This window comes from Anopheles nili, chromosome 3 (assembly GCF_943737925.1).
Source record: "Anopheles nili chromosome 3, idAnoNiliSN_F5_01, whole genome shotgun sequence".
Lineage (NCBI taxonomy): Eukaryota > Metazoa > Arthropoda > Insecta > Diptera > Culicidae > Anopheles > Anopheles nili.
The window spans coordinates 55932450-55952765 of NC_071292.1; the positions used below are offsets into that span (position 1 = coordinate 55932450).

General features: G+C 50.9%; 2 protein-coding genes across 2 annotated transcripts in view; both read left to right on the forward strand.

Moving 5' to 3' along the window:
* Nucleotides 1–1340, forward strand: part of LOC128725714 (cyclic nucleotide-gated cation channel alpha-3) — a 45754-nt gene extending 44414 nt beyond the window's left edge. The window contains exons 9-11 of the mRNA XM_053819480.1: nucleotides 91–235; nucleotides 338–498; nucleotides 1057–1340. Of these exons, the coding sequence (XP_053675455.1) occupies nucleotides 91–235; nucleotides 338–498; nucleotides 1057–1340 (590 nt within the window). The remainder of the gene's footprint in view (nucleotides 1–90; nucleotides 236–337; nucleotides 499–1056) is intronic.
* A 10483-nt stretch (nucleotides 1341–11823) lies between these two features.
* LOC128723610 (uncharacterized) lies at nucleotides 11824–13963 on the forward strand. The gene is made up of 2 exons (XM_053817368.1): nucleotides 11824–12035; nucleotides 12732–13963. Exons 1-2 carry the CDS (start codon nucleotides 11897–11899, stop codon nucleotides 13793–13795), a joined length of 1203 nt encoding a protein of 400 aa, XP_053673343.1. The 5' UTR covers nucleotides 11824–11896; the 3' UTR covers nucleotides 13796–13963.
* The last annotated feature ends 6353 nt before the right edge of the window (nucleotides 13964–20316 follow it).

Here is a 20316-nt window from a genome sequence, read left to right on the forward strand (position 1 = left end):
CCGTGTCTGTGTCTAACTGTTCTGTCGGTTGTTTCACTAGAGTGTTACTGTGTTAACTGTGTGCCTATTTTTGTGATTAATTTACTAAAGTTGCTATGGGACGCTGCCAATCGACACCAGGTCTAGTGGAGACGAAGGGCCGCACCACGATCGAGGACATGTGGATATCGCCCACGACGGCCATCACGTCGGCGGGCTCGATGATGGCGCCCTCGTACGCTCCTCCCTCGGGCAGGTAAGTAAGCGTCCGCCACCGGCCGCAAGGACACTCGTCCCGGCTTGACACGCATCTCTGTCTCTCGCACGCCGACTTCCGGCTTCTGGTTCCTGGCAACAGCCGCATCACGAGCCCGCGGTCGCATAGAGGTGACGTGGGCAGCAGTCGGCAACCGCAATCGCCTGGCTCGATCAGCCCGAGCCTGCACAGTTCCGAGGAACGGCCGCGAAGTCGGACCGCATCCCATCTGGCCCGACCGCAGTCGCAACCGTGCCGGACAGGTAAGTCGGTTCGTCCTTTCGGGGCGGTTGAAGGCGTCTCGCGTGTGAGCGTCCTTCATTCCCATTCCGCCGCCGTAGTGTCCGTTCGAACTAGTCCTTGAGGCGTATACGAAGCAGTTAACACAGTTTTCCAGATGTTTGTGTAGCGAACACATGACCATGCTCACCGGAACACGAAGCATTTTCAGATGTTTTCTTTGCTGATCATTTCATACTATCTCTTTCTCTCCCATTCTCTCCATTTCTCTCTAGCTATCTATCGATCTATCTCTCTCGCACACGTGCACCTAGCTTTTACGCTCCTTATGCACATCTTTCGTATCACACACGAATTACCATCTTTCACACTAGCACTCGTACTGCATGGGTAGTTGCGTTGCGTTCCTTCGTTCTTTCGTTTCAAAATTTGCTACTAGCGAATTCCATGCCGTAAATCACGATTAGTACTCCTTCCCGCCACTGGATTCAATTCGCATCACGAACCTCTCGCGCCCAACCCCGAAGTTCAATCGCTTACAGACCATGACGCATTTTTTGCTTCTTCCCTCTCCAAAAAAGGACCCCCCTGCGGCTCGCTAACGCACATCGAGTCGTCCGGTGCGACACCGCTGCTTGGCTCACACGAGGCTCTCGAGGGCGAAATCAAGCGGCTACGCGAGCGCCTGCACACGGTCGAGTCGGAAAACTTCACGCTGAACGCAAAGCTCGCCCAGCAACAGTGGGAGGTCGAACACCGGCTGGCGGAGATCGAGATGCAGATCTGCGGCGCATCGTCCGCATCCAGCGTCAGCCAGGAGAACGAAACCGAAGACCTCGAGCGGAACCGCGAGAGCATCATATAACACGGAAGCGAGCTGCCTCAAAAAGTTGCCCTGGTGTATGTGCGCTGCATGACCTGAACGAAACCGACGTGGACCCCTGAAGATCCTTGAGGACCTTGTGCGACTGGGCGCCCCCTCTCTGACGCCTCATTTCGACAGTCTAGCTTTGGAATTTCGTCGAACTCGCTGTTCGTGTGGTTCCGCCTCATCAGCAGTCTTCGCTGGCGTCTCGTTTTGGAGACAATCGCCTCTGGTGGCTATCCTTTGTCGGGTCCTTTCCCTCACTCTCCCACCTTTCTTCCGTTCAATCCACGCCTGACGCGACCGGAACACCCGGAACTCGGAGCTCGTGCATCGAATTTATGCATGAGGCTAGGATTATCGGATTAACCGATCTCTGAGGTTGCGAGGCGTTGCGTTCTAATAACTTCCTAGAGTTCAACACACCATCCGCTTGCCCGATGGCATCCGATAAGGCTCCACACGTCGCTTCCGGATCGGTTCGGAATCGATAGCCACGGGCGAGGACAGCAGAGATGGACCCACAGCGTACACAGAGGGGGACGCCTAGAGCAATCCGAAACCTCTAAACTAAATCCTGACGAAGCGAACAAAATCGAAAAGAAAAGAAGCAAAAAACATCTACAAAACGGAGATCTCTACCCAAAGACGGCACGACGATGGGTTTTCTTTGGCAGAAGGCAGCTAGTTGGCAATACGGAAACAGGACAACCACACAACCACACACGAACCCCACTCAAACTCTCACGCGGCGCACGGTTTCCGTAATCGTGCGGGAAATTGATATCGGATCACGGCTGGAATATTTATCGCCGACCGATCGTGAGGAAAAATTAGTTCGCGTGCTCGCGTAACTCGCTCTTGTACAGGCGCGCTGGACGGATGGTGCGCGGTGGTGTATAACATGTATATTATGACGCCAATACCACGAGATGAATTGTAGAACCCACGCAAGAGAAACACACAAGCCCCGACAAATTAGTATGAACTGAACGAGCCTCGATTCGTCATGGAAGCGAGCAGCCTCATTCGAGTTCCCGATTCAGCTTTGTAACGTTAGGTCGAGCACGGAATCGGATCAATTAATGTAGCCTAGTATAAGGACATTCCCTATACCGAGTCCCCGTGTGGAAGAGATGTGAGCATTTGAGCGTCTTGAGGCAACGAGTTCCAGCACCATCGCCACCAGTCAGCGGTGCAAGGACAAGCCACAAAATCGATAGCTACCAAACAAATAAACAAAAAAGCATGTATTCATACGGTTCATCAACACAAGTGATAAAAATTGTGCTTCGTGCAGCGGTACGGAGAGCGAGTAGTACAGGTTTCGAGCAACAACACACAAAAAAGCATTATTGCGCCATCATCGTACGACAGGACAATATGGCAAAAGGGCGCGTAAAAGTTGAACGAACGATGCTGTGGAGCCGGCTGCAGAGCGTCGATTGCCGTTGGAAGGCAAGCGCATTGTGAATATTTCACTGTACAGAAGCGAACACGAAACACATTCCTAGACGATCGAGATCAGGTTTGGATATCGAGAAGGCGCTAGAGTAGATATTGTTTATCAAAGCACATGGGTCGAACGACAAGCAGACATTTATCCTAAAACGTGAGCCGCAACTATCTCACACTGTCATCAGGGTCATTCGTGTTACCTTCACTGTGTTTCAGGCTAGGTGTTGGAAGCTCGACGGGACGAAAACCGGACCCATAACTAGAGAACTATTATTTCTCTGCGAAAAGTCAGAGTATCCGGCGTCAAACAGCAGGGAATACGCGTCCTCATTTTTCCGTACCGAACTATGTGAGCGCACTTTCAATTCAAAATTTGAAACAAACAAAAAAATACACACACACACACACGTTATCATTCCGGTACACCACGAGTTCGATAGATACTAATGTTAATCAGCTCTAATTATACCGAGCGAATGAAGCCGACGGAAGGCGGATACACTCACAACTTTCCATTACAAATTGGGTTTTAACTACTAACTATACTAACTAAGGCTAAGTGAATCCTTGAGGAACTGAAGAGAAAGGAGCAAATGTTTGTTACTAATTTATTACGAAAAAAATCTATTCGCAACAAACTCACGGTCTAATGCCAAACGTGGACCATCAATGCGGTTGAATTTTGCGAAAGAATTGCGAAACGATCAAGTAATCGACGATCTTGAAAGATCTGCACTGTTTAAGTTTTAAGCAAAAGAAGCATCAAAGGTTTCTTTATTTCGTTTGATCTCAGTCTCCAGTATTGTTTGTAAATAGAGGACCTCATTTTCCCCCACAGTTGCAATGCGACATGCAATGACCGCTGCATTTGCGACATCCTTTCGCGCATTGCGCCTGTGTGTATACTATTTGCAGAACAAACGTTCAGGAATGGCCAAACGAAAATCCCATATACACTAAGGAATCCCAAGATGCATACGAGAGTAATAAGGATCTGTCAGGAGTATAGAACATTTTCCAGTCTACGTTGAGAATTTCTATCCACCATCACACATATGGCACATACGTCTGTCAATGTTGTACCTTTCCCCGTGGTTATTTCTGAAGCATATCCCTCGTACCACGAAGGACATTTATTTCGGCCAAAGTGGTTCGAAGGCCACAGTCGTTACGGTTAAGTTTGAACGTTTATGACGCTTTGTACATACGAAGATTGAAGTTAAAAAGCATGAAACTAACGTTCGGTAAAATACGTCGATATGTACGTCGGTAAAAAGCAGCACGAAAGCAACACAGCCGCATATTCTAAATAGTTAGATATAGTAAACGAATCGAAGCGAAAACCCTGTCCCGTTTGGAAGGCACAAGAGAATGAGATTATATCCTCCCTCGCGATTCTAGTAGAATGTGTTCCTAGCACGGATGAAGTCGATCCACTTGCGGAATATGATCGGAGACATCCTATTCATACAACCTTGCACGGAAACATGAACCACATTATTACATTCTATGCAGTTCATCGCCACAATTACTTATTCTCTTTCAAACTGTATTTGTTTATTTCGACTGTTGCTCGATGCATTGTGTGCATCATTTTCTGTTTTGGATTGCGCGATCCAAGGCTTTTTTAAATGCTGTCCAAGGTCTTAGCTTCTGCACACCAATGGAAACCGTCAGATCAGTTTGAGCTCACTATCAGGCTACACCATTTTAAACTCTTGGAAACGAACTCTGGTTCCAGTAAACACTCAAACAACGCAAAAGGGTACATGACATTTTCACACCACATCGGATGCTGGAAGAAGATAGGTATCACGTTCTTATGAAATGCATTCCCAACTGGGTCGCGTTGGTGCAGACAGAAGGATGCAATATGGAGATGGTACATGGCCATACCTATTAGTGAAAGTAAGAGGAATTCCAATAAACGGGACCAACGGTGTGTGAAGCAATACGCAAAGCACCCAAAGCAGAATCGAAAAACACAAACAATTCATAAACTCAGCAAGTACAGCACGAATACGGCCATTTGCATACATGCGCCAATCAGATCAGAACCAAACCGTAGAACAGTCATGCCTGACACGTCAACCCCTGCTATGTAGTAGAATGCAACCAGTATATTTTAAACGGACCCATACACACGCTGCAAGACGTGCTTTAAGTTCAGTCTAGCGAGGGAAGCTACTTTCGATATCGTTTGAAAGCCACGTGTATCAACGCACGTGTACCTTACGCCAATGTTATACTACGGTATAACACTCGCTAGCCCTCTGCTCTCCACAAGACGCAGCCTAACTTTCGTTTGAATTTCGGCTGCGTACTGTGTTTTGGCTGCGAGATGTTACGTTTTCATCGATTTTAAATTCTTTGCCAATGATTGATTTCGCGCATGCAAGCAACCGAGAAAATACAGCATTACTGCCATTTCCTAGTAAATAGTAAAATAAAAAGGGGTCGCCGAAAAGCGGTAGTGTAAAGCGAATGTAGGAAGCAGATGTAGATGGGGTTTAAAATTTCCGATAAACTTTAAGCAACGTAAGCAAGTTAGGCGCGAGCGAATGAACCTAGTCGTGCGGCTGTTGATGATATTGCCAACGTAATAGTGATTTGTTCTTGTATAGGGATTGCCACAAACAAACCACTTTCAATACACACACACACACAAACAAACAAACACAAGCCTACAAATCGTATTAGAAAGTAACAAAATTTTGAAAGCAACAATTGGATCGCCAAAGGATGCCGATTGCAGATCCACTTGGAGCCAAATGCAAAGTACACACTCACACAGAACACTTATACAAAAAAGAAGAGGTACTAAAGCGTTTACTAGCATTTAAATACCAAAGCTAATATGGCACGAAACGAAACGGCCACGAAGAGGAAGCCGATTTGCGATAAGTGATGGATTGAAATAGTATAGAAAATTAATCAAAGAAAACAGTATAATGTTATAGTCCAAAATAAGCTAGAAAAAAAAACGAGACAAACGGTTCAGGCGCCAGCCGGACCTGTATTATATGACTGCGGGCAGCGGAAAGCATAACCGGCACAGGCAATTTTATAACCGACCACTCCCTGCTTTGACGAACGCGAGCCACACGTGCGAACACCTGTACTCCTTATCATCGCCGGTGAAACGCACGCCGTGGGCGAAACCCATCCCTAGGTGTTGTTCAAAAATACCGCGAACGGCGAAACCGCGCGTCGATGAATATATCCGCGAGATCCGAGCAGCGAGGGAATGAAGATAACGTACGCAAGATAGAGAGAGAGAGCGAGAATGAAAGGATAAATGGAGGAAAATTAGACACTAAATAGGGAAACCAGTTCCTCGCCGCGGGACGCCAATGCCTGGGACACAAGATGAAACCGACTCACCCCCTGGGTTCGATCGTTCCACTGAACTAGTTTTATTAAATAATAGTGACATCGAGCGCGGAGCGAGGAAAAAGCCAAACTGCCAAATTTTTAGATAAAACAACAACAACAAAAAAGCAACTATGATTACTTATGAGCGTAGGCAATGGAAAGTGGCGGGATCGGTTTCGAATGAGTGGCATGGAATGTATGGAATATGGTTGGGCTTTTGCGATCTGCTCCCGTTCGGCCAAAGGTACAAATTCGCGACAGAAAAGAGGACTCACAAGGCATCCCGGGAGGACTCGTTTTGGTTCGTTTCGCCAGCTCACGAAATCAACCGGTTCGAGCGGTGGTCCTGCGTATGGTGCGAATTAGAAGAGCCACCGATGGCCTTAACATTCGTGCGCCCATCGCACCCCGTGCGTGTTCGGGTGTGGGATGAACTTGCTCTCAATCCTCAAATTTATGATCTGCGATGTCTCGCACGGCCATATCTTGTGGACGGGCATTAGAGAAAACGAACCCATTCAGTTTCGCGGAATGATTAATATTCTCGCGCCTTTTTTTTCGCGCGCCTTGTCGTGCTACCGATTCGCTACACAACTCACGCGAATTGGCCCGTTTGAGGCCAGCTTGGACGAACATTCGCGCGGGTCTTCGACACCCCGTGCACGCCACACAAATCGGCAGCATGATAAATGGCGAGCCCGCTACTTAGCCGCACCGGATCAAGGACTCGCGGGTGGCTGAAATTATGATGTTTAGGGTGCGGACCAAAGTCTGCACAGCCTCGCCAACGTGCGCGAAGGTGCTAATTTGCTATAATTGAGATGCAAGTCGAGCGGGAAAGGCTCCGACGGTGGCGTCCATTAGCGTGCTGCTGGCGCTCGGGTTGCTTTTGGCCACGGCCCTCAAGGGCAAGGAAGCGATCGATCAGGACCACTGTAGCCGCGCCGAGCCGTTCACGAGGGAGAGAGGTCTCTGGGATGGCCAAACACCGTTCGATGTTCAAATCGGGGTTAGCACGAGCCCGCAAAACCGGTACGAAACGGATTTCGCTCGGCACTATGTAAATAGGTACGTTTTAAGGTGGCAGGCAAGCGTTCCCGGAAGCACAAACTAAAACAAACAAACCAAAAAACAACGCATCCTTACAACCGGCAACCCCCCAACCCCAAAGACAAAAGAAGAAAGACACAATCCATCCCAACTCCAGCACACCGCCAAACACAGAAGAAAAAAAACGAAGCCAAAATGTGAATAGATAACGTTTCATCTCATGCGACGGAAAGGGAAACCAAAGCGAGCTCCCGAACTCCCGAACATGCGAGACGGAAGCGGGTGAAAGTTGCCAAAGAAGAAAAGGAAACGGAAAAGACCTCCAAAAGCTCGTTTCGAGCGCGGAGGGACTAACGAAAACTAAAAGCAAAACAAAAAACCGCCAACAACCGGGCCCGGGTATGGATAAGAGAAAACCGGCCGCCGGAACCGTTCGAAGATGAAAACGCACCAGCAAAGCGGTTGTGGCGCAAACGAACCATAGCAAATCGCACATATGCCAAAAAACACAAGCAAACAAAGCCGCACAAATACACACAGAGAGAAATTGAACAAGCTAGAATAGAATCCGGGCGGCCAAGGTGCACCATGCACCATTATCCTGAGTTGGGCGGCGATGCTGTGCTAAACTGGCTAGGGAAAGCACATAAGAAATGTTGCACAAAAACACACACAGTCATACACAAACGAAAAGAACTAATAAGGATGCCAAACGAAAGCCGGTGAAAGCGCTAGCGAGCAGAAATGTTTGAATTGAGAAATTAAAGCCAACAAACCACAAGAAGACAGAAAAAAAACAAAAAAAAAACACAATGTAAACGGCGACGCGGAACGGACGCATTTGTTAAATTATAATATTTTCAAATTTATTGTAATTTCTATGAAATATATGAACATGAAAACCAGACTCGCGGTGATGCAATTGTGCACAAGGACCCGGACGGAACGCAAAACGAAAATCCCGTTCCTGCGATCACAGTATTCTCTCACCCTGCCTGGAGGCGTTGCCCGATCGACATTTTCCATCAGAGGTAATTTTGGACAGCCGTTTGAACGCGTTTTGCATGCCAATCGGTTCGCTGGTGTCAGGTGAATGCCAAATTAAGTGCCATTCGAAGACGCCTCACGGCGCATTTCGGCTTGGCGTTCTCTGCGCGTTGCAGGCGCGCTTTATTGCCCCCGCCATAAATCGTGTTCTTTTCATAACAGAATTATTCATCGGCAACGGTGTTAGGCAACGGTGCCGTTCGCCAATGGCCCAAAGTGGCGGCCTTACCCGTCGCTGATGAGCAGCCGGCGATTGTTGAATGTTACCACGGCAACGGCATACCAAAAACGCAGTCACCTATGCTCCATTAACAACGGCTCCCACGATGGCTTCCTCATGGCGGCGTGGCTGCGGTTGAGTTAGCTTCCCTTTCCTATGTGCTTGTTTGTTTCAGATATCACCAATTTTTTTTGTTTACTCTTCTTCTTCAGCCTTATTTATCCGTTCCGTGCCGCCAGTCTTCCATTCCACCAGTCACCACCGCCCGGGTGTCGTCTCCAAATATGCCCTTCTTCGATGGCAGGCGATTGGTGTCATCAATATTTGATCGCGCTCAACCCCCAGCCTCATAGGCCAAGCCCATGCTCGGTTCGGTAATCCCAGCGGTTAAAACCCACCCGAAGAGCCTTCACACGAGCGACTTCAATGCCGGAGAATTTCTGCTCGCCTCGTCTCGCTCGCTCGCTCGCTTTGGGGCTGTACTTTCGTGAAATGCCTTCCACTCTTAATTAACGAGCTCCCTCGGGGTGTTATCCTTGAGTGGCTTCAACTCCTGCCTTTAGTGCTCGTGCACGTCTGCAGGTCCAATTTGGTGTCCGCCTTTCTTCTGGTTGGAGCTGGTGTTTTAAATATAGCTTCAAGGGGGAGGGGACAACAAAACCACCCCATAAAACTGCAAACCCCTCGATGGGGACCCGGTCCTCCTCGAGGCAGAGTGATGATGTGCGTCCCAGCGGCACGTTTGACGTAATACGGCTCGGTAGTAACCCTGGACTAAATTCTTTCCACTCGGTCCTTCGGTAAAAACCTCAGAAAAGAAAAAAACAGTTCACTAGCCGTTCAACACGTTGGAGCGCCTCCATCGGAACGGTAAAACCAAGGTGAAGTCGACAGAAGGAAGGAAACCGTTTATGATTGATCGTAGTACCGTGCCGGATGATTCCGCGATCGTCGCTGGGAAAGGATGGGCTACCACGACACGGCTGGCATTAAAATGAGCGCACAGATCAGCACTTTGCTCAGTCGTTTCGAACGAGCGGGAAGAAATTCTACCCCTTAGCGCATGAGTCACGCCAGAAATGAAAGGCACGCTCGATTGTGCCCTCGCTGTGTGCTAAGGGATGCAGTGCAACGATCCCCACCCACCCATCTCGATAGGGGTAGGTCTGTTGGGTTGTTAGAAATTAACATTCTCATCACCACATCGTGCCGACGTCGCGGAGATTCTCGCGAATCGCGCCGCACCGATCGCTGGTGTGGCACTCCCTAAAGCTTGCTTGCCGGGGACGTAAATTTTTCACTTTCGGACCACCCGGACCACCGTTTCACCACCCACCCCGTGTCTCATTCGCAGCCCTGGTGACTTGGGTAACTGGTTAAAAATTAAACCCCTCAGCGATCACTGAACCGGTCGGGTGCGCGCGCGTTTGCGTTTGCGTTGAGCCACCCTTTCGGGAGCGGGCGTTCGAAGCATTTCGGAGGGTTCGCCCTCCTTTCCATTCCACCCACCCAGGCCACCCACACACCCCGGTCCCCCTCGCCCCGGGTGGGTTACGGTGAGCGATGACGTTGCGGTCGGTTGGTGTGGTTTGGTAATCGCGAACAGGAACCCTCTCCTCGAGGCTGATTCCGAAAGGCCGCCGTCTCGCGCTTAACGGAGTCGTGATCGTGCGACACACTCGGTGGTGGTGATGGAGGTGGAGGTGGAGGTGAATGGGAAGGTTTGAACCAAAAAACTCACACCATCCCAGTGCATGGGGACGGTGATAACCGCATCGGTGGCTGCAGGCTAGACGAAGAAGACGGCAAGAAAACCGAACGTCCTGAGCATTGAAAAGTTGCAGCATACATTTCGAGCTGTTTTAAGGCGGTAAAGCGTGGTCGAAGCTGTCTGCTTCCTAGCGAATAGTCAAGTCGCAGTTTAAAAGGCGTGTTTACTATCTAGTGGTATGGTAATGAAGTTCTCGAACGATGGATGGACAGGTTCTCGAAATCGTTTGGCGCCGAAATCGTCATTCCTAGACCAACACGCCACTAGGTTCCGGGAGACGTTCTTCGAGACGAGCGAATTAGCATTCATTCACGGCCACTCGTACCACAGTGCCTTTTCCAGGACATTTGCTTCCCTTTTGGACGAGGAACGACCCAATTCCGGACGTTGAGGGAAATGAGAGTGACTTTGGTGCGCTATCACGCGGATTTACCGTTTTTTTTTCTTGCTCACCGTGTGGCACCATTAGGAACTGAGAAAAAAGGAGATACTCTGTGTATGAGAGAAAGAGAGAAAGAGAGAGAAAGAGAGAGAGAGAGAGTGATAGCGACGAGGATCACGGCGATCGCAACAGGTTTTTCGGGCGACCCTCCGGTTCGGTTCCTTCGAGCGATCCCCACCACGCGGTGCCAGGAATGTCACATAGTACGGCTATATGTATGATAATTTCGCGAACCGGTAGCATAGCGGTCCACCCCACTCCGGGGGGGGTGGGTGGGTGTCACCTGGGGAAGGCTGTCCGGAGGGTGGGCTCATAGACATGCACGTCTACGAGCCCGATCGGTCGAAGCCCACCGGTCGTATTTCGTATGCAAGCCTTCGAGAGACATTCACATCGCCTTCGATCACTCTCTCTCTCTCTCTCGCTCTCTCTCGCTCGGTCTCACTCTCTCTCTCTGTCACGCGCGATCACGGCGGTGGTGGTGGACACCGGCACGATCGCAAAACCGTCTCTCGATCGCTCTTCGGGGTGGTAAAATGGAAGCCCTCGCGCCTCGCGACCATTCCGTGATCAATCGCATCCGCGTTCGGTTGTGGATTTTTGCGCCCGCGTTTTTCGAAGCTGATCTAGCCGAGGAAGAGTGAGCCAGGAAGGGAGAGAGCGTGCATATGGGGGGCGAGTTCTTGTGAAACCGTGTGAAACCGATCGCCGTGACGAGAGTTCCCCCTTTCGCCCTTCTCCAATTCCACGGGCACCAGCAGCAGCAGCAACAGCAGTCACCAGGTGTCAGGGAGTGGCCGACGTCGAGGAAAAGAGAGAGAGAGAGAGAGAGAAAGGTCGCACCAACCGACCAAGTGGATGCAGAGGGTGCCAAAGTGAAGGCTGTCCCTTTTGACTTTAGGCTGATACGTCGTGCGTGCGTGCGTGCGTGGGTGCGCGTGTGTGTGTCTTTCATAAAGCTCGCTGGAGTGTTTTGAGTTTTCGAAAAAAAAAAAGGCGAAAGAGAACGGTACTAAAGTGCCTCCGGTAGTGAGTAGTCGATTCTTGCAGTGATCGTGAAGGTGCCCCCGTGAAACAGGACTTATCTGTCTGGTGTCCTGCCAAAGGACTCGCTTTGTTTTTCTTTGTTTCCTCGCTCCAGCCAGGCTGCTTTTTCGATTTTTCAACCCTCCCGCACGGAACGGAACAACAGGATGCGGATAACGACAGCATCGAGATGGCTCGTAGGTCTGACGGTTGGCCTGTTGGTGGTGACGAGCGCCCTCGCTAACCCCCTGGATGAGGCTGCCCGTGCCGCTCTCTTCCGCCGGACGCGCCTCGGTGGCCCCAAAGGTCAGTTGCTTGCTTCGGGCTTGTCCCGCCGCTTTTCGCTTCTCGCTATCACGCTACCATCACCATCATCACCATCATCACCATCATCACCATCATCACCATCATCATCATCATCACATTTCACCACCGCTTACGCCTCATCTTCATCACGCTCCTTCATACCCCTTCCATCTCACCTGGGGCGCGATTTCGATGCAAATCACCCCCGGACGGTGGGATTAAATAACCCACCCACCATCGGCACCAGAAACAATAGAAGGGCTCGTACCCTCGGTGTTGGTGACGACGATCGACGGTTGCTTCTAGAGGCAGAGATCACGCGGGTGGCTCAGGCTCACGCCGGTCCACTCCGGCAGCTGGCGCACCGTGCGGACTTCAGCTCGTTCAGTGATTACTTCCTTGCGCAGTTGCGCACGCAAAATGCCGCGGTCGCGTACGCGTTTGCGGGTGGGCCTCCGGTACGGCCCGCCACCCCGGAAGCACCCCCGGTTTATGACGACGTCGATGGCATCGGGGATGGGGACCGTGGTGGGGACCCGGAAGCACCCGTTACTCACCCCCCTAGCACCATCACTAGCACGCCTGCTTGCACGCACACCGCTTGCCTGCCCGCCAAAGTCTGGGGTGAGGGCACCGAGTCACGGTTCGGGCCGGTGCTCGAGTTTGTCTTACAGCGTCTCCAATCGATTTTTTCAGTCTACAAGCATGAGGATCAGAGCCGTCCGGGTGTCCCGGTGGCGGACAATCTCGATCGGGGGACGGGAAGTCCGGCCGGGGAGGAGAGTCCGTCCCAGGGTCGTAAGGCATCGGTGGCCGAGGAGGAAGTGACGACGGCTGTCGCGGCTCCAGTTCCTCCGGTGAAGCCGGGTTTGAATCGGTTGTTTGCCCGCAAGAAGTACAGCCCACTGTTGCGTGACGGAGCCAGCAAGGGTTCTGGTGAAGCTGCTGGTTCTCCGGCCGTTTCGACAACGACGACGACTACGGTGGGTCCTTCGGTGAGTTCGGAAGGTGAAGATGGTGGATCGACATCAGGAACGACTCGACGCACGAGACCCACGCGTCCTGGAAAGCTGCCTCGTTCAACAACCCCCAAACCAACGGTGTCTGTGAAGCCCACGAAAATCTCATCCAGGTTCTCGAAGCCCACAACCGAGCCGGTGGAGACGACGGTGGCGAGTGTAACGGCACGCACGACTCGTGGACGACGAACGCGTCCTTCAAAGCCCTCGAAGCTTTCGGGTGCATCGACGACAACGACGACAACCACCACCGAAGAGCCTACCACAACGACAACCACGACGACGACGACGACAACAACGACCACCACGACAACGACACCGGCTCCAACAACGACCACCAGCAGTACGACGGTGGCTCCCAGCTCCACGTCGACGACCACGGAAGTGTCCTCGGACGTGTCTTTGACTGGCCTAGCAGGATCTCACGTCGTGGTGGCTGAGGGTGGATCTCCTGCATCCAAAGGCGCCGTAACACCTGCGGACGATGACGAACCGGATGTGCCGAGAACATCCACGACGACGACGACGACGACCACTAGCACCGCAACAACGGCGACTCCGAAGAAAGAGGCCGCGGAACCATCCCAAGACGTTCCGGTGAAGAAGGCCGATCGTGTCATCCCGGTGGTGGAGCGACAGGACGAGCTGAGTGAAAATGAGAGTCTGCTGCAGTCGGCCAGCTACGATCCACCTGTCGTAGAGCAGGAGAAGCAGCATGAGGATGAGCATGAACAGCAGTAGCGGAGAGAATGAGGAGGCCCCAACGGAAGGGCAATGTGTGCCTGTGTGTGATAAGGATGTGAGCGAATATAGCGTTTGATTTCTTGTGCTTTTCCGTTTTGCTAGCCATTCTTCGGCAGCGTTCGTCTGTCGCTAGCGAATGCTACACGAATGAAAAAAAAGTTTAGTTAAAACCATTGTAAAAATGGCTTTTTTTCTGTCTTAGGGATCAATTTTCTGTGCAAACGAAAGAAAGAGCGTTTGGTGTCGGCAGATCGGCATCTGAAGGGGCTGGAATAATCACTACGAACTTTCATTTTCACTCCTGGTTTTCCTTTTCAGCCCGCGGAACGACTTACAAAAGCTCGCAATGAAAAGCTAGAGCTTTCAGAGGTAGATGAAATGTTTCAAAGCTTTGAAGTGAAATATTTCATGCCGAGGGCAGCTTTCGTGGAGTTGCAGTGCGATGCATTTCTGCTGAGTGTCTGAGAGCCCTTTTTTAGCTGTTGAGTGCAGCCCCAATCGACATTTAACCTTTTGCTCTGGTCTATTCCAGATTGTTTTTTTCCCCTGTAACGATAAAAATGTTTTTCATTGGTTTTGTTTTTCTTACTGAGCATTTAAAACAGCTATTCAAAATATTCAATGCACCTGATTGTACAAGTAATTTGAGAATTTCAACGAAATATTATGATAATGTATACAAAAAAAAGTTAAATAATTAATCCGTAGAAACCAAAAAGCAACCTTGTTTGGATAACACTCGACATTCTATATACGACACTAATGTTATGTTCAATTTAAACGTCTATCCGACTTATTGGTGATCGGTTGCAAATGCTGTCTGGGATTTCCCACTCAGTTTGAAATGCTCTGTTTGGCACGGTGGAATTCATCTTGACTAAACAAAAAAAACTCTGCACTCACTCTGATGCAGTTTTTTGTTTAATTTTCACTTCATGTTTACAACGAATTCGATTGCAGAAAAATACATCATAAGGTTTACTTCTCGTTGTAGGAAGGTACACTCCATTTTTTACCCCAGATAGAAACAGCACCTTCGCGCATAAATGACGCATGACGCTAGGGGATGTTTCCACAAAACCGTTGCGATTTTTTCTCGCCGGCCCTTATTCCCACACAACCCCGATCAGTGGACAAAATTGTACGCCCGCTCGTTGCCCACTGTGCCGACTCTCTGTCGGTTGCGGGCGGGCTCGGACGAACACCGAGACTCGAGCAACACTTCGTTCGAACCAGCGCGCACACAAAAACGCTGCCAGCGCCAACGTTCGGACGCCCCAGCCAGAGAGCAGCTCGCGGTGGCTCCATCACCGCGTCGAATCTTCTGTCAAGCAGCAACAGCAGTAACAGTAACAACCTCAGCAGGCCGTGCTCGTGAACGGTCAGCAAGCACGCTCCCCAGCAGCGTGAGTGTGTGCTACTACGCGTTGTGTTTCCCCGTGGAGTGAGCTAAGTTAGAAGATTAGCAGTTTGTCGCGTTGTTGCGGAGAAGTCCGCGCAGGTGAGTCAGGCCACACCCGTGTGGTCACAGGGCGCGGTGAAGGGCACAGCAAAGGGCCGCGACGTTTTGTTTCAGGTCGTTATTTTTTTTCCTTCTGCTGCTATTCGTGCCTGGAATGTGCGCGCATAAATCGCATGAATCAACCGTCGCGGGTGTCGTGTGGTGAACCAAAGTGCATCCGCGCCTACTTGGGTGCAAGCGTGTGTGTGTATGTGTTTGTTTGTGTGTGCGACACAAGGGCGGAGGATAAAGATGGCGCAGCATCGCGGAGATTGTGCAAGCAAAATGTGACCGCCGGTGGGGCGAGGCTTGTTTTCCGTTTCGTTATCCATTCTCCGGTGGATTGGCTGGCTGGTCCCTGGCAGGGAGCGTTTCTTTTCACTTGCGCCTGGAACCGGCGGGTGGTCGGCCATCGCCACCACCGGGCCATTGTTCCGAGCAGAGCAGATCTTGATTTAAAATCCCATTTCGGTCCAGCAGCAGCAGCCAGTCAGCCGCCGGTCAGTGCGGCATCACTTCCGCGCCGGACAGCGAATCCCCACGGCGATGAAAACAATGCACACGGCGCGAAAAAAGCACAGCCGTTGTATCGCGAGTAGCTGCTAGTGTCCGCGCGCGCACGGCGAACGATGAATGCTTTGGTTGAAAACGAAATCCTCCCAAAAACAGCTTCCCGGCGGCGGGTTTATGGCTAATGGCGCGCCGTGCCCGCTGGAAAATGTGAGGTGAATAATAAAATGTGTCACAAGCCGTGTGTGGGTGTGTGCGCGAATAAGACGTGAGACAGAGAGAGCGAGAGAGGGTGCGTGTGTTTAAGCCGCAGCGGTGGCGGCGGCGGCGCGCGTTTGTTCGTTCCGCTCGTGGGATACGAAAGACTTCAACACCAAGCGACGAACCCACCGACGGGTTGCTTCGATGCGCGCGCAATGGCTGGCGGTATGAATGTGAAACAAAAACAAGCAAACCAGGAGAGAGAGAGAGAGAGAGAGAGAGAGAGAGCAGAGTACGTCCGTGAAAAGTGCGCACTGCTGATCGTGTTGGTGGCGTTCCAGTGTCAGCTTAAAATGTGTTCTTGAAGTGTCGTCATTTTCGCCCATGCACCGACCGACCCTCGGAGATTTCAAACGTTGTGTGCTAACTCAAGGCATACTACATTTAGTGACACATTCCCCATCTATTACACTAGCTTAGAGTAGCAGTGCGCTTCAGCGCAAACATTGCGAACAAAAACGAAACACTCCACAAGTTGGTTCCGGTCGTACGGAGGAGGACTTGTTGTGTATGTGACCAATTGGAAAATCATTTTTCCCGCTCGCTCAAACCCTCACGACAGGTGCGGCTAGTGTGGGGTTATTTTGTACCGTAATCAAACAGCACCACTTAACATCTGTCCACCAGGACGAGGGTGCGAGTTGGAGGACAGTTTATGTAACAATACAAACAATTACGCAACCTGCCGTAAGGCTCGAAGGAGGCCACAATTTGCGTCGTTGTCTTGCCTGTCCCGCAAGTGGACGGGCCGTTGTTCGAAACGTGTTCGGTTTACATCTCAATGTGCGATTCGTCTACACCGCCGCGGGCAGTTGGAATGGAACTGGTTTTACCGAAAGATTTAATTAACCGACGGAATCTCGGCGTCTCCGTACAATAAATCGCCAGACAACGGGTGAAGAACCCGCCCGACAAGGGCACAAGGGTCTGCTTCTTCCACTCAACTGCTTCAACGTCGGTCGACGAATCACCCCCGATGCGTACCGTCGATATGTTATGTTCAATTGAGCTCCCCCGGCACCGTTCCACCCAGGTGTGTCCTTCCATCTCTGGTCAACGTTCGCCAGTCTCTCGAGCCTTTTAAATGAAACGCAAGATCCGCTGGCGACCCGCGTAACCCCTTCCAAAACGGCTCTCCAGCTGCCCGAGGTTTGTTTTGGTGGAGCTCGTCTGTGTGTACGGTTGACCTCTCGCAGACTGAAGCCGGTTGAACCGGTGTAGGTGAGCGTGAAAACCAGTCCTCACGATAGCCCGATCGGCAACCGCACGATCGATCGGCTTGCGAGGGTTTTTGGGCTCGCTGTTCGGTTGATGATTGCAGGCTTTGGCTTCTTTTCGCCACGCTACGCGACTTTTTATTCTCTTCCGTTGCGAGAGGACTCGCTTTTGCTTGCTTCAAGGGTGGCCGAGAAGCGAAACCGCGTGTGGGGCAAACGGCGTGTTGATTGCGCCGCTGGTGGCGATCGAAAGTGCCACAAGAATGAGGCAACCGCGGTGGTGTAGAAAGGACTTCTTATCTCGTCCGGGTGATGTCGCACCACCGCAGCGACGGATGTGTGGAAACGAAACGAAAGTAAAAACTCTTTCTTAATCGCTTTTTCGTTTTCGCTTGTTCGAAAGCGATCGACACCGATGAAGAAGAGACATGTGTTCTCGAACGTGATTGTTTTTCGGACCTGTGAAACATTTCAGGCTTCATCTGTGCTTTGGCAAGCATTCGCCACGATCGTATACAGCTCGTGGGAGTCCTAATATGGTGCCCTGGGGTGGAACTTCTGCGCAACAAACCAGCCGACATTCGTGGGGTATGTTCGGTGCTATGTTCAACACGGACACGACCTACGCATCTGCAAAATCCGTTCGCGCATGGGCTGACGAACTGCTGGTCTGATGGCGTCATCGACGACGACGACGATGATGGCGAAGATCCGGGCGCCTATGTGCGGCCGCGTAGTACCACGGTTCACCTTCGCGACTGACCCGAAACCACGCAGACTTGTCTTTCGTTTTCTTTTTTTGCCCGCTTATTTAGAGCACTCGTTGGAGTAGGCATTTTCGCTTCTAGCGACTCCAACGCAACGCCAGCTCTGGCATCGTCAGCCGGTTAATGGCATCGCCCGAACCGAGACTGGCCGCTGCTCAATACCCGTCGTCGTCGTCGTCGATCGACGCGTGGGGGAACTGGAGGATTGAATTTGCATTTTTACCGTAGGTCGACCCGGGGGGTGCCCTCAGGTTGGATGGGAGATCGTTCCAACCGGGGAATAACGGTAGGAACGTGCGAGGAAGGGAGCAAAAATCCATCTCGCGTCGTTCCACCGATCGTTCAGATTCACTTTCGACTGCAAAGACCGGAAACACCGGAAATGTGGCGATCGTGCGGGTGGGAGGTGGTTTTGGAATAATAATAAAAAACAACATTCATCGTGCTGCTACCGTGGCGCTGCCGTTTGACGGCTGGTCGGAGGGTTTCGAATGCGTTTTTCCGATTTCTAATGCCTCACGATCGTAAATACTGCATTTTGTTGGGTGAAAACGTTCGCCGGAACGACACGGAATGGAGCACCGTGCTGGAAGTGAAAAGGAAGTACGTTTCGTTCATGAACGCTTATCAAAAGACTTGCACGCAGCGTAACAAGCGACGAACCTTTGGCCCCTTCACGAAAGCCGTTTATCTGGATCGAGTTAATCACAAAACGTCTGCATGTGTGAAACAAAAACCAGAGCACACACACACACACGTGCTTCGTGTGGTGTAATTTTGCAAATTTGATCCATTACGCAATTAGCGGCGTGTCTCATTTTTCCCTCTGGACCGATGGTAGCCTTAACCGTTTCCAGGTGCTTCCGGAGCAAAGAGCACCGAGCGCACTTATTGCGCGCTTCTCATGCTCTATTAAATTCCTATTAGCGAACAAGCTGGATCATATCGCGACACATTCTTCCGTGGGTGCGATGGAACCGTAGCAAGGGACGCACGTGCGCCGTAACATTGGCCACTTGATTCTACGTACTGTTGAGCAAAAAGCCACATTACCGACGATGGGCAGTTGAGAGGGTGGATGGAAGAGATTAGGGCCCCGCGTGCTGCACTTGGAGAGTCATCGCAGCGAAACAATGGCGTCGTAGGGCCAAAAGCGGCTCGCTGCACTTGAACCTCTCGTCGTCGTACCTCGGTCGGATGAGAACCGACCCTGACATGTTCCCACAGCACCAAGCGCACAGGGTGTGCCGTTTATCGTGGGCCAAGGTTCGGTCGGAATGTTGGGAGAAGATTCCCGACGCCCTAACATCAGTTGCAGATAAGCCAGGGGCTCATGTTAATAAAGTGTTTAGCGGGCTAACAATCTGCGCTCGTAGGGTGAATTAAATGCGCCCCCAATGGTGGCGAAAAGTTGCGTGAATTTAACGTGCTTTTCAGCTACAACTGCGTCCCATTCGTGACCTACTGAAGGGCATTGAGCTGTCAAAAGGCTATTTTATGTGCCAAAAAGAAATAAAATACCGAGCGACGATCACACTGTAGAAAGCAGCTCACGATGCAGTACGCTCGTAATCACGTTTCCTGCATTTATTTCGTCATTTACCATCAAACAATGAGCCACCCGAAAGCGCGGGCCACCTTCCATCAACCGGCCAGTGAATGGTATTATTTTTGTGGAATAAAATCTGGCTCCTTCAATAAATCCCCCGCCGCAATTTGGGACTCACTTTGCGGTCGGTTTCAACAAATTAGTCTCATTAGACTGACAAGCCACCACGAGCTGAACCGGCTGGCGGTTGTTTGCTTCTGATTGTCTAACGCCTCACCTCTAGCTCGATCGTGCTTCCACTCGTGGTTCGCCATTTTGCCACAACCGAACCGCACCGTGGTGCTAATTCGATGATAATTCCCTTCCAAAACCGGCCGAAACCACTCGACCATCGTCGGAATTCTTCACATTTTTTAAAGCCCCCACCGGCGCCAATTAAGATTGCGCCATCGTTGAGGTTTCCTTATCGGGAGAGCACTCGACGTGCCAGACCGGAAAGACCTTCCGCGTGCCAATATGGCGTCGTGGCGTAGGTTGAAGGAAATTATTATTATCATCAAAATAGGGTCAACCGGGACGCAATCGCCTAGGATCGGTGTCGTCGCCCAACTGACCTCGTGGTGGGTTTTTTTTTCGGTGCGCAAGATGGTTGTTTTTTTCTTTCTCTCTCTCTCTCTGTCTCACTCTATTTTATTAAAGTGAGCTTTTTTTCT

Bases quoted from the DNA above. Each gene is read 5' to 3' on its own strand.
- LOC128723610 (XM_053817368.1), top strand. From the start codon at position 11,897: ATGCGGATAACGACAGCATCGAGATGGCTCGTAGGTCTGACGGTTGGC. The intron at 12,036-12,731 runs GTCAGTTGCTTG...CGATTTTTTCAG, and splicing joins GCGCCTCGGTGGCCCCAAAG to TCTACAAGCATGAGGATCAG.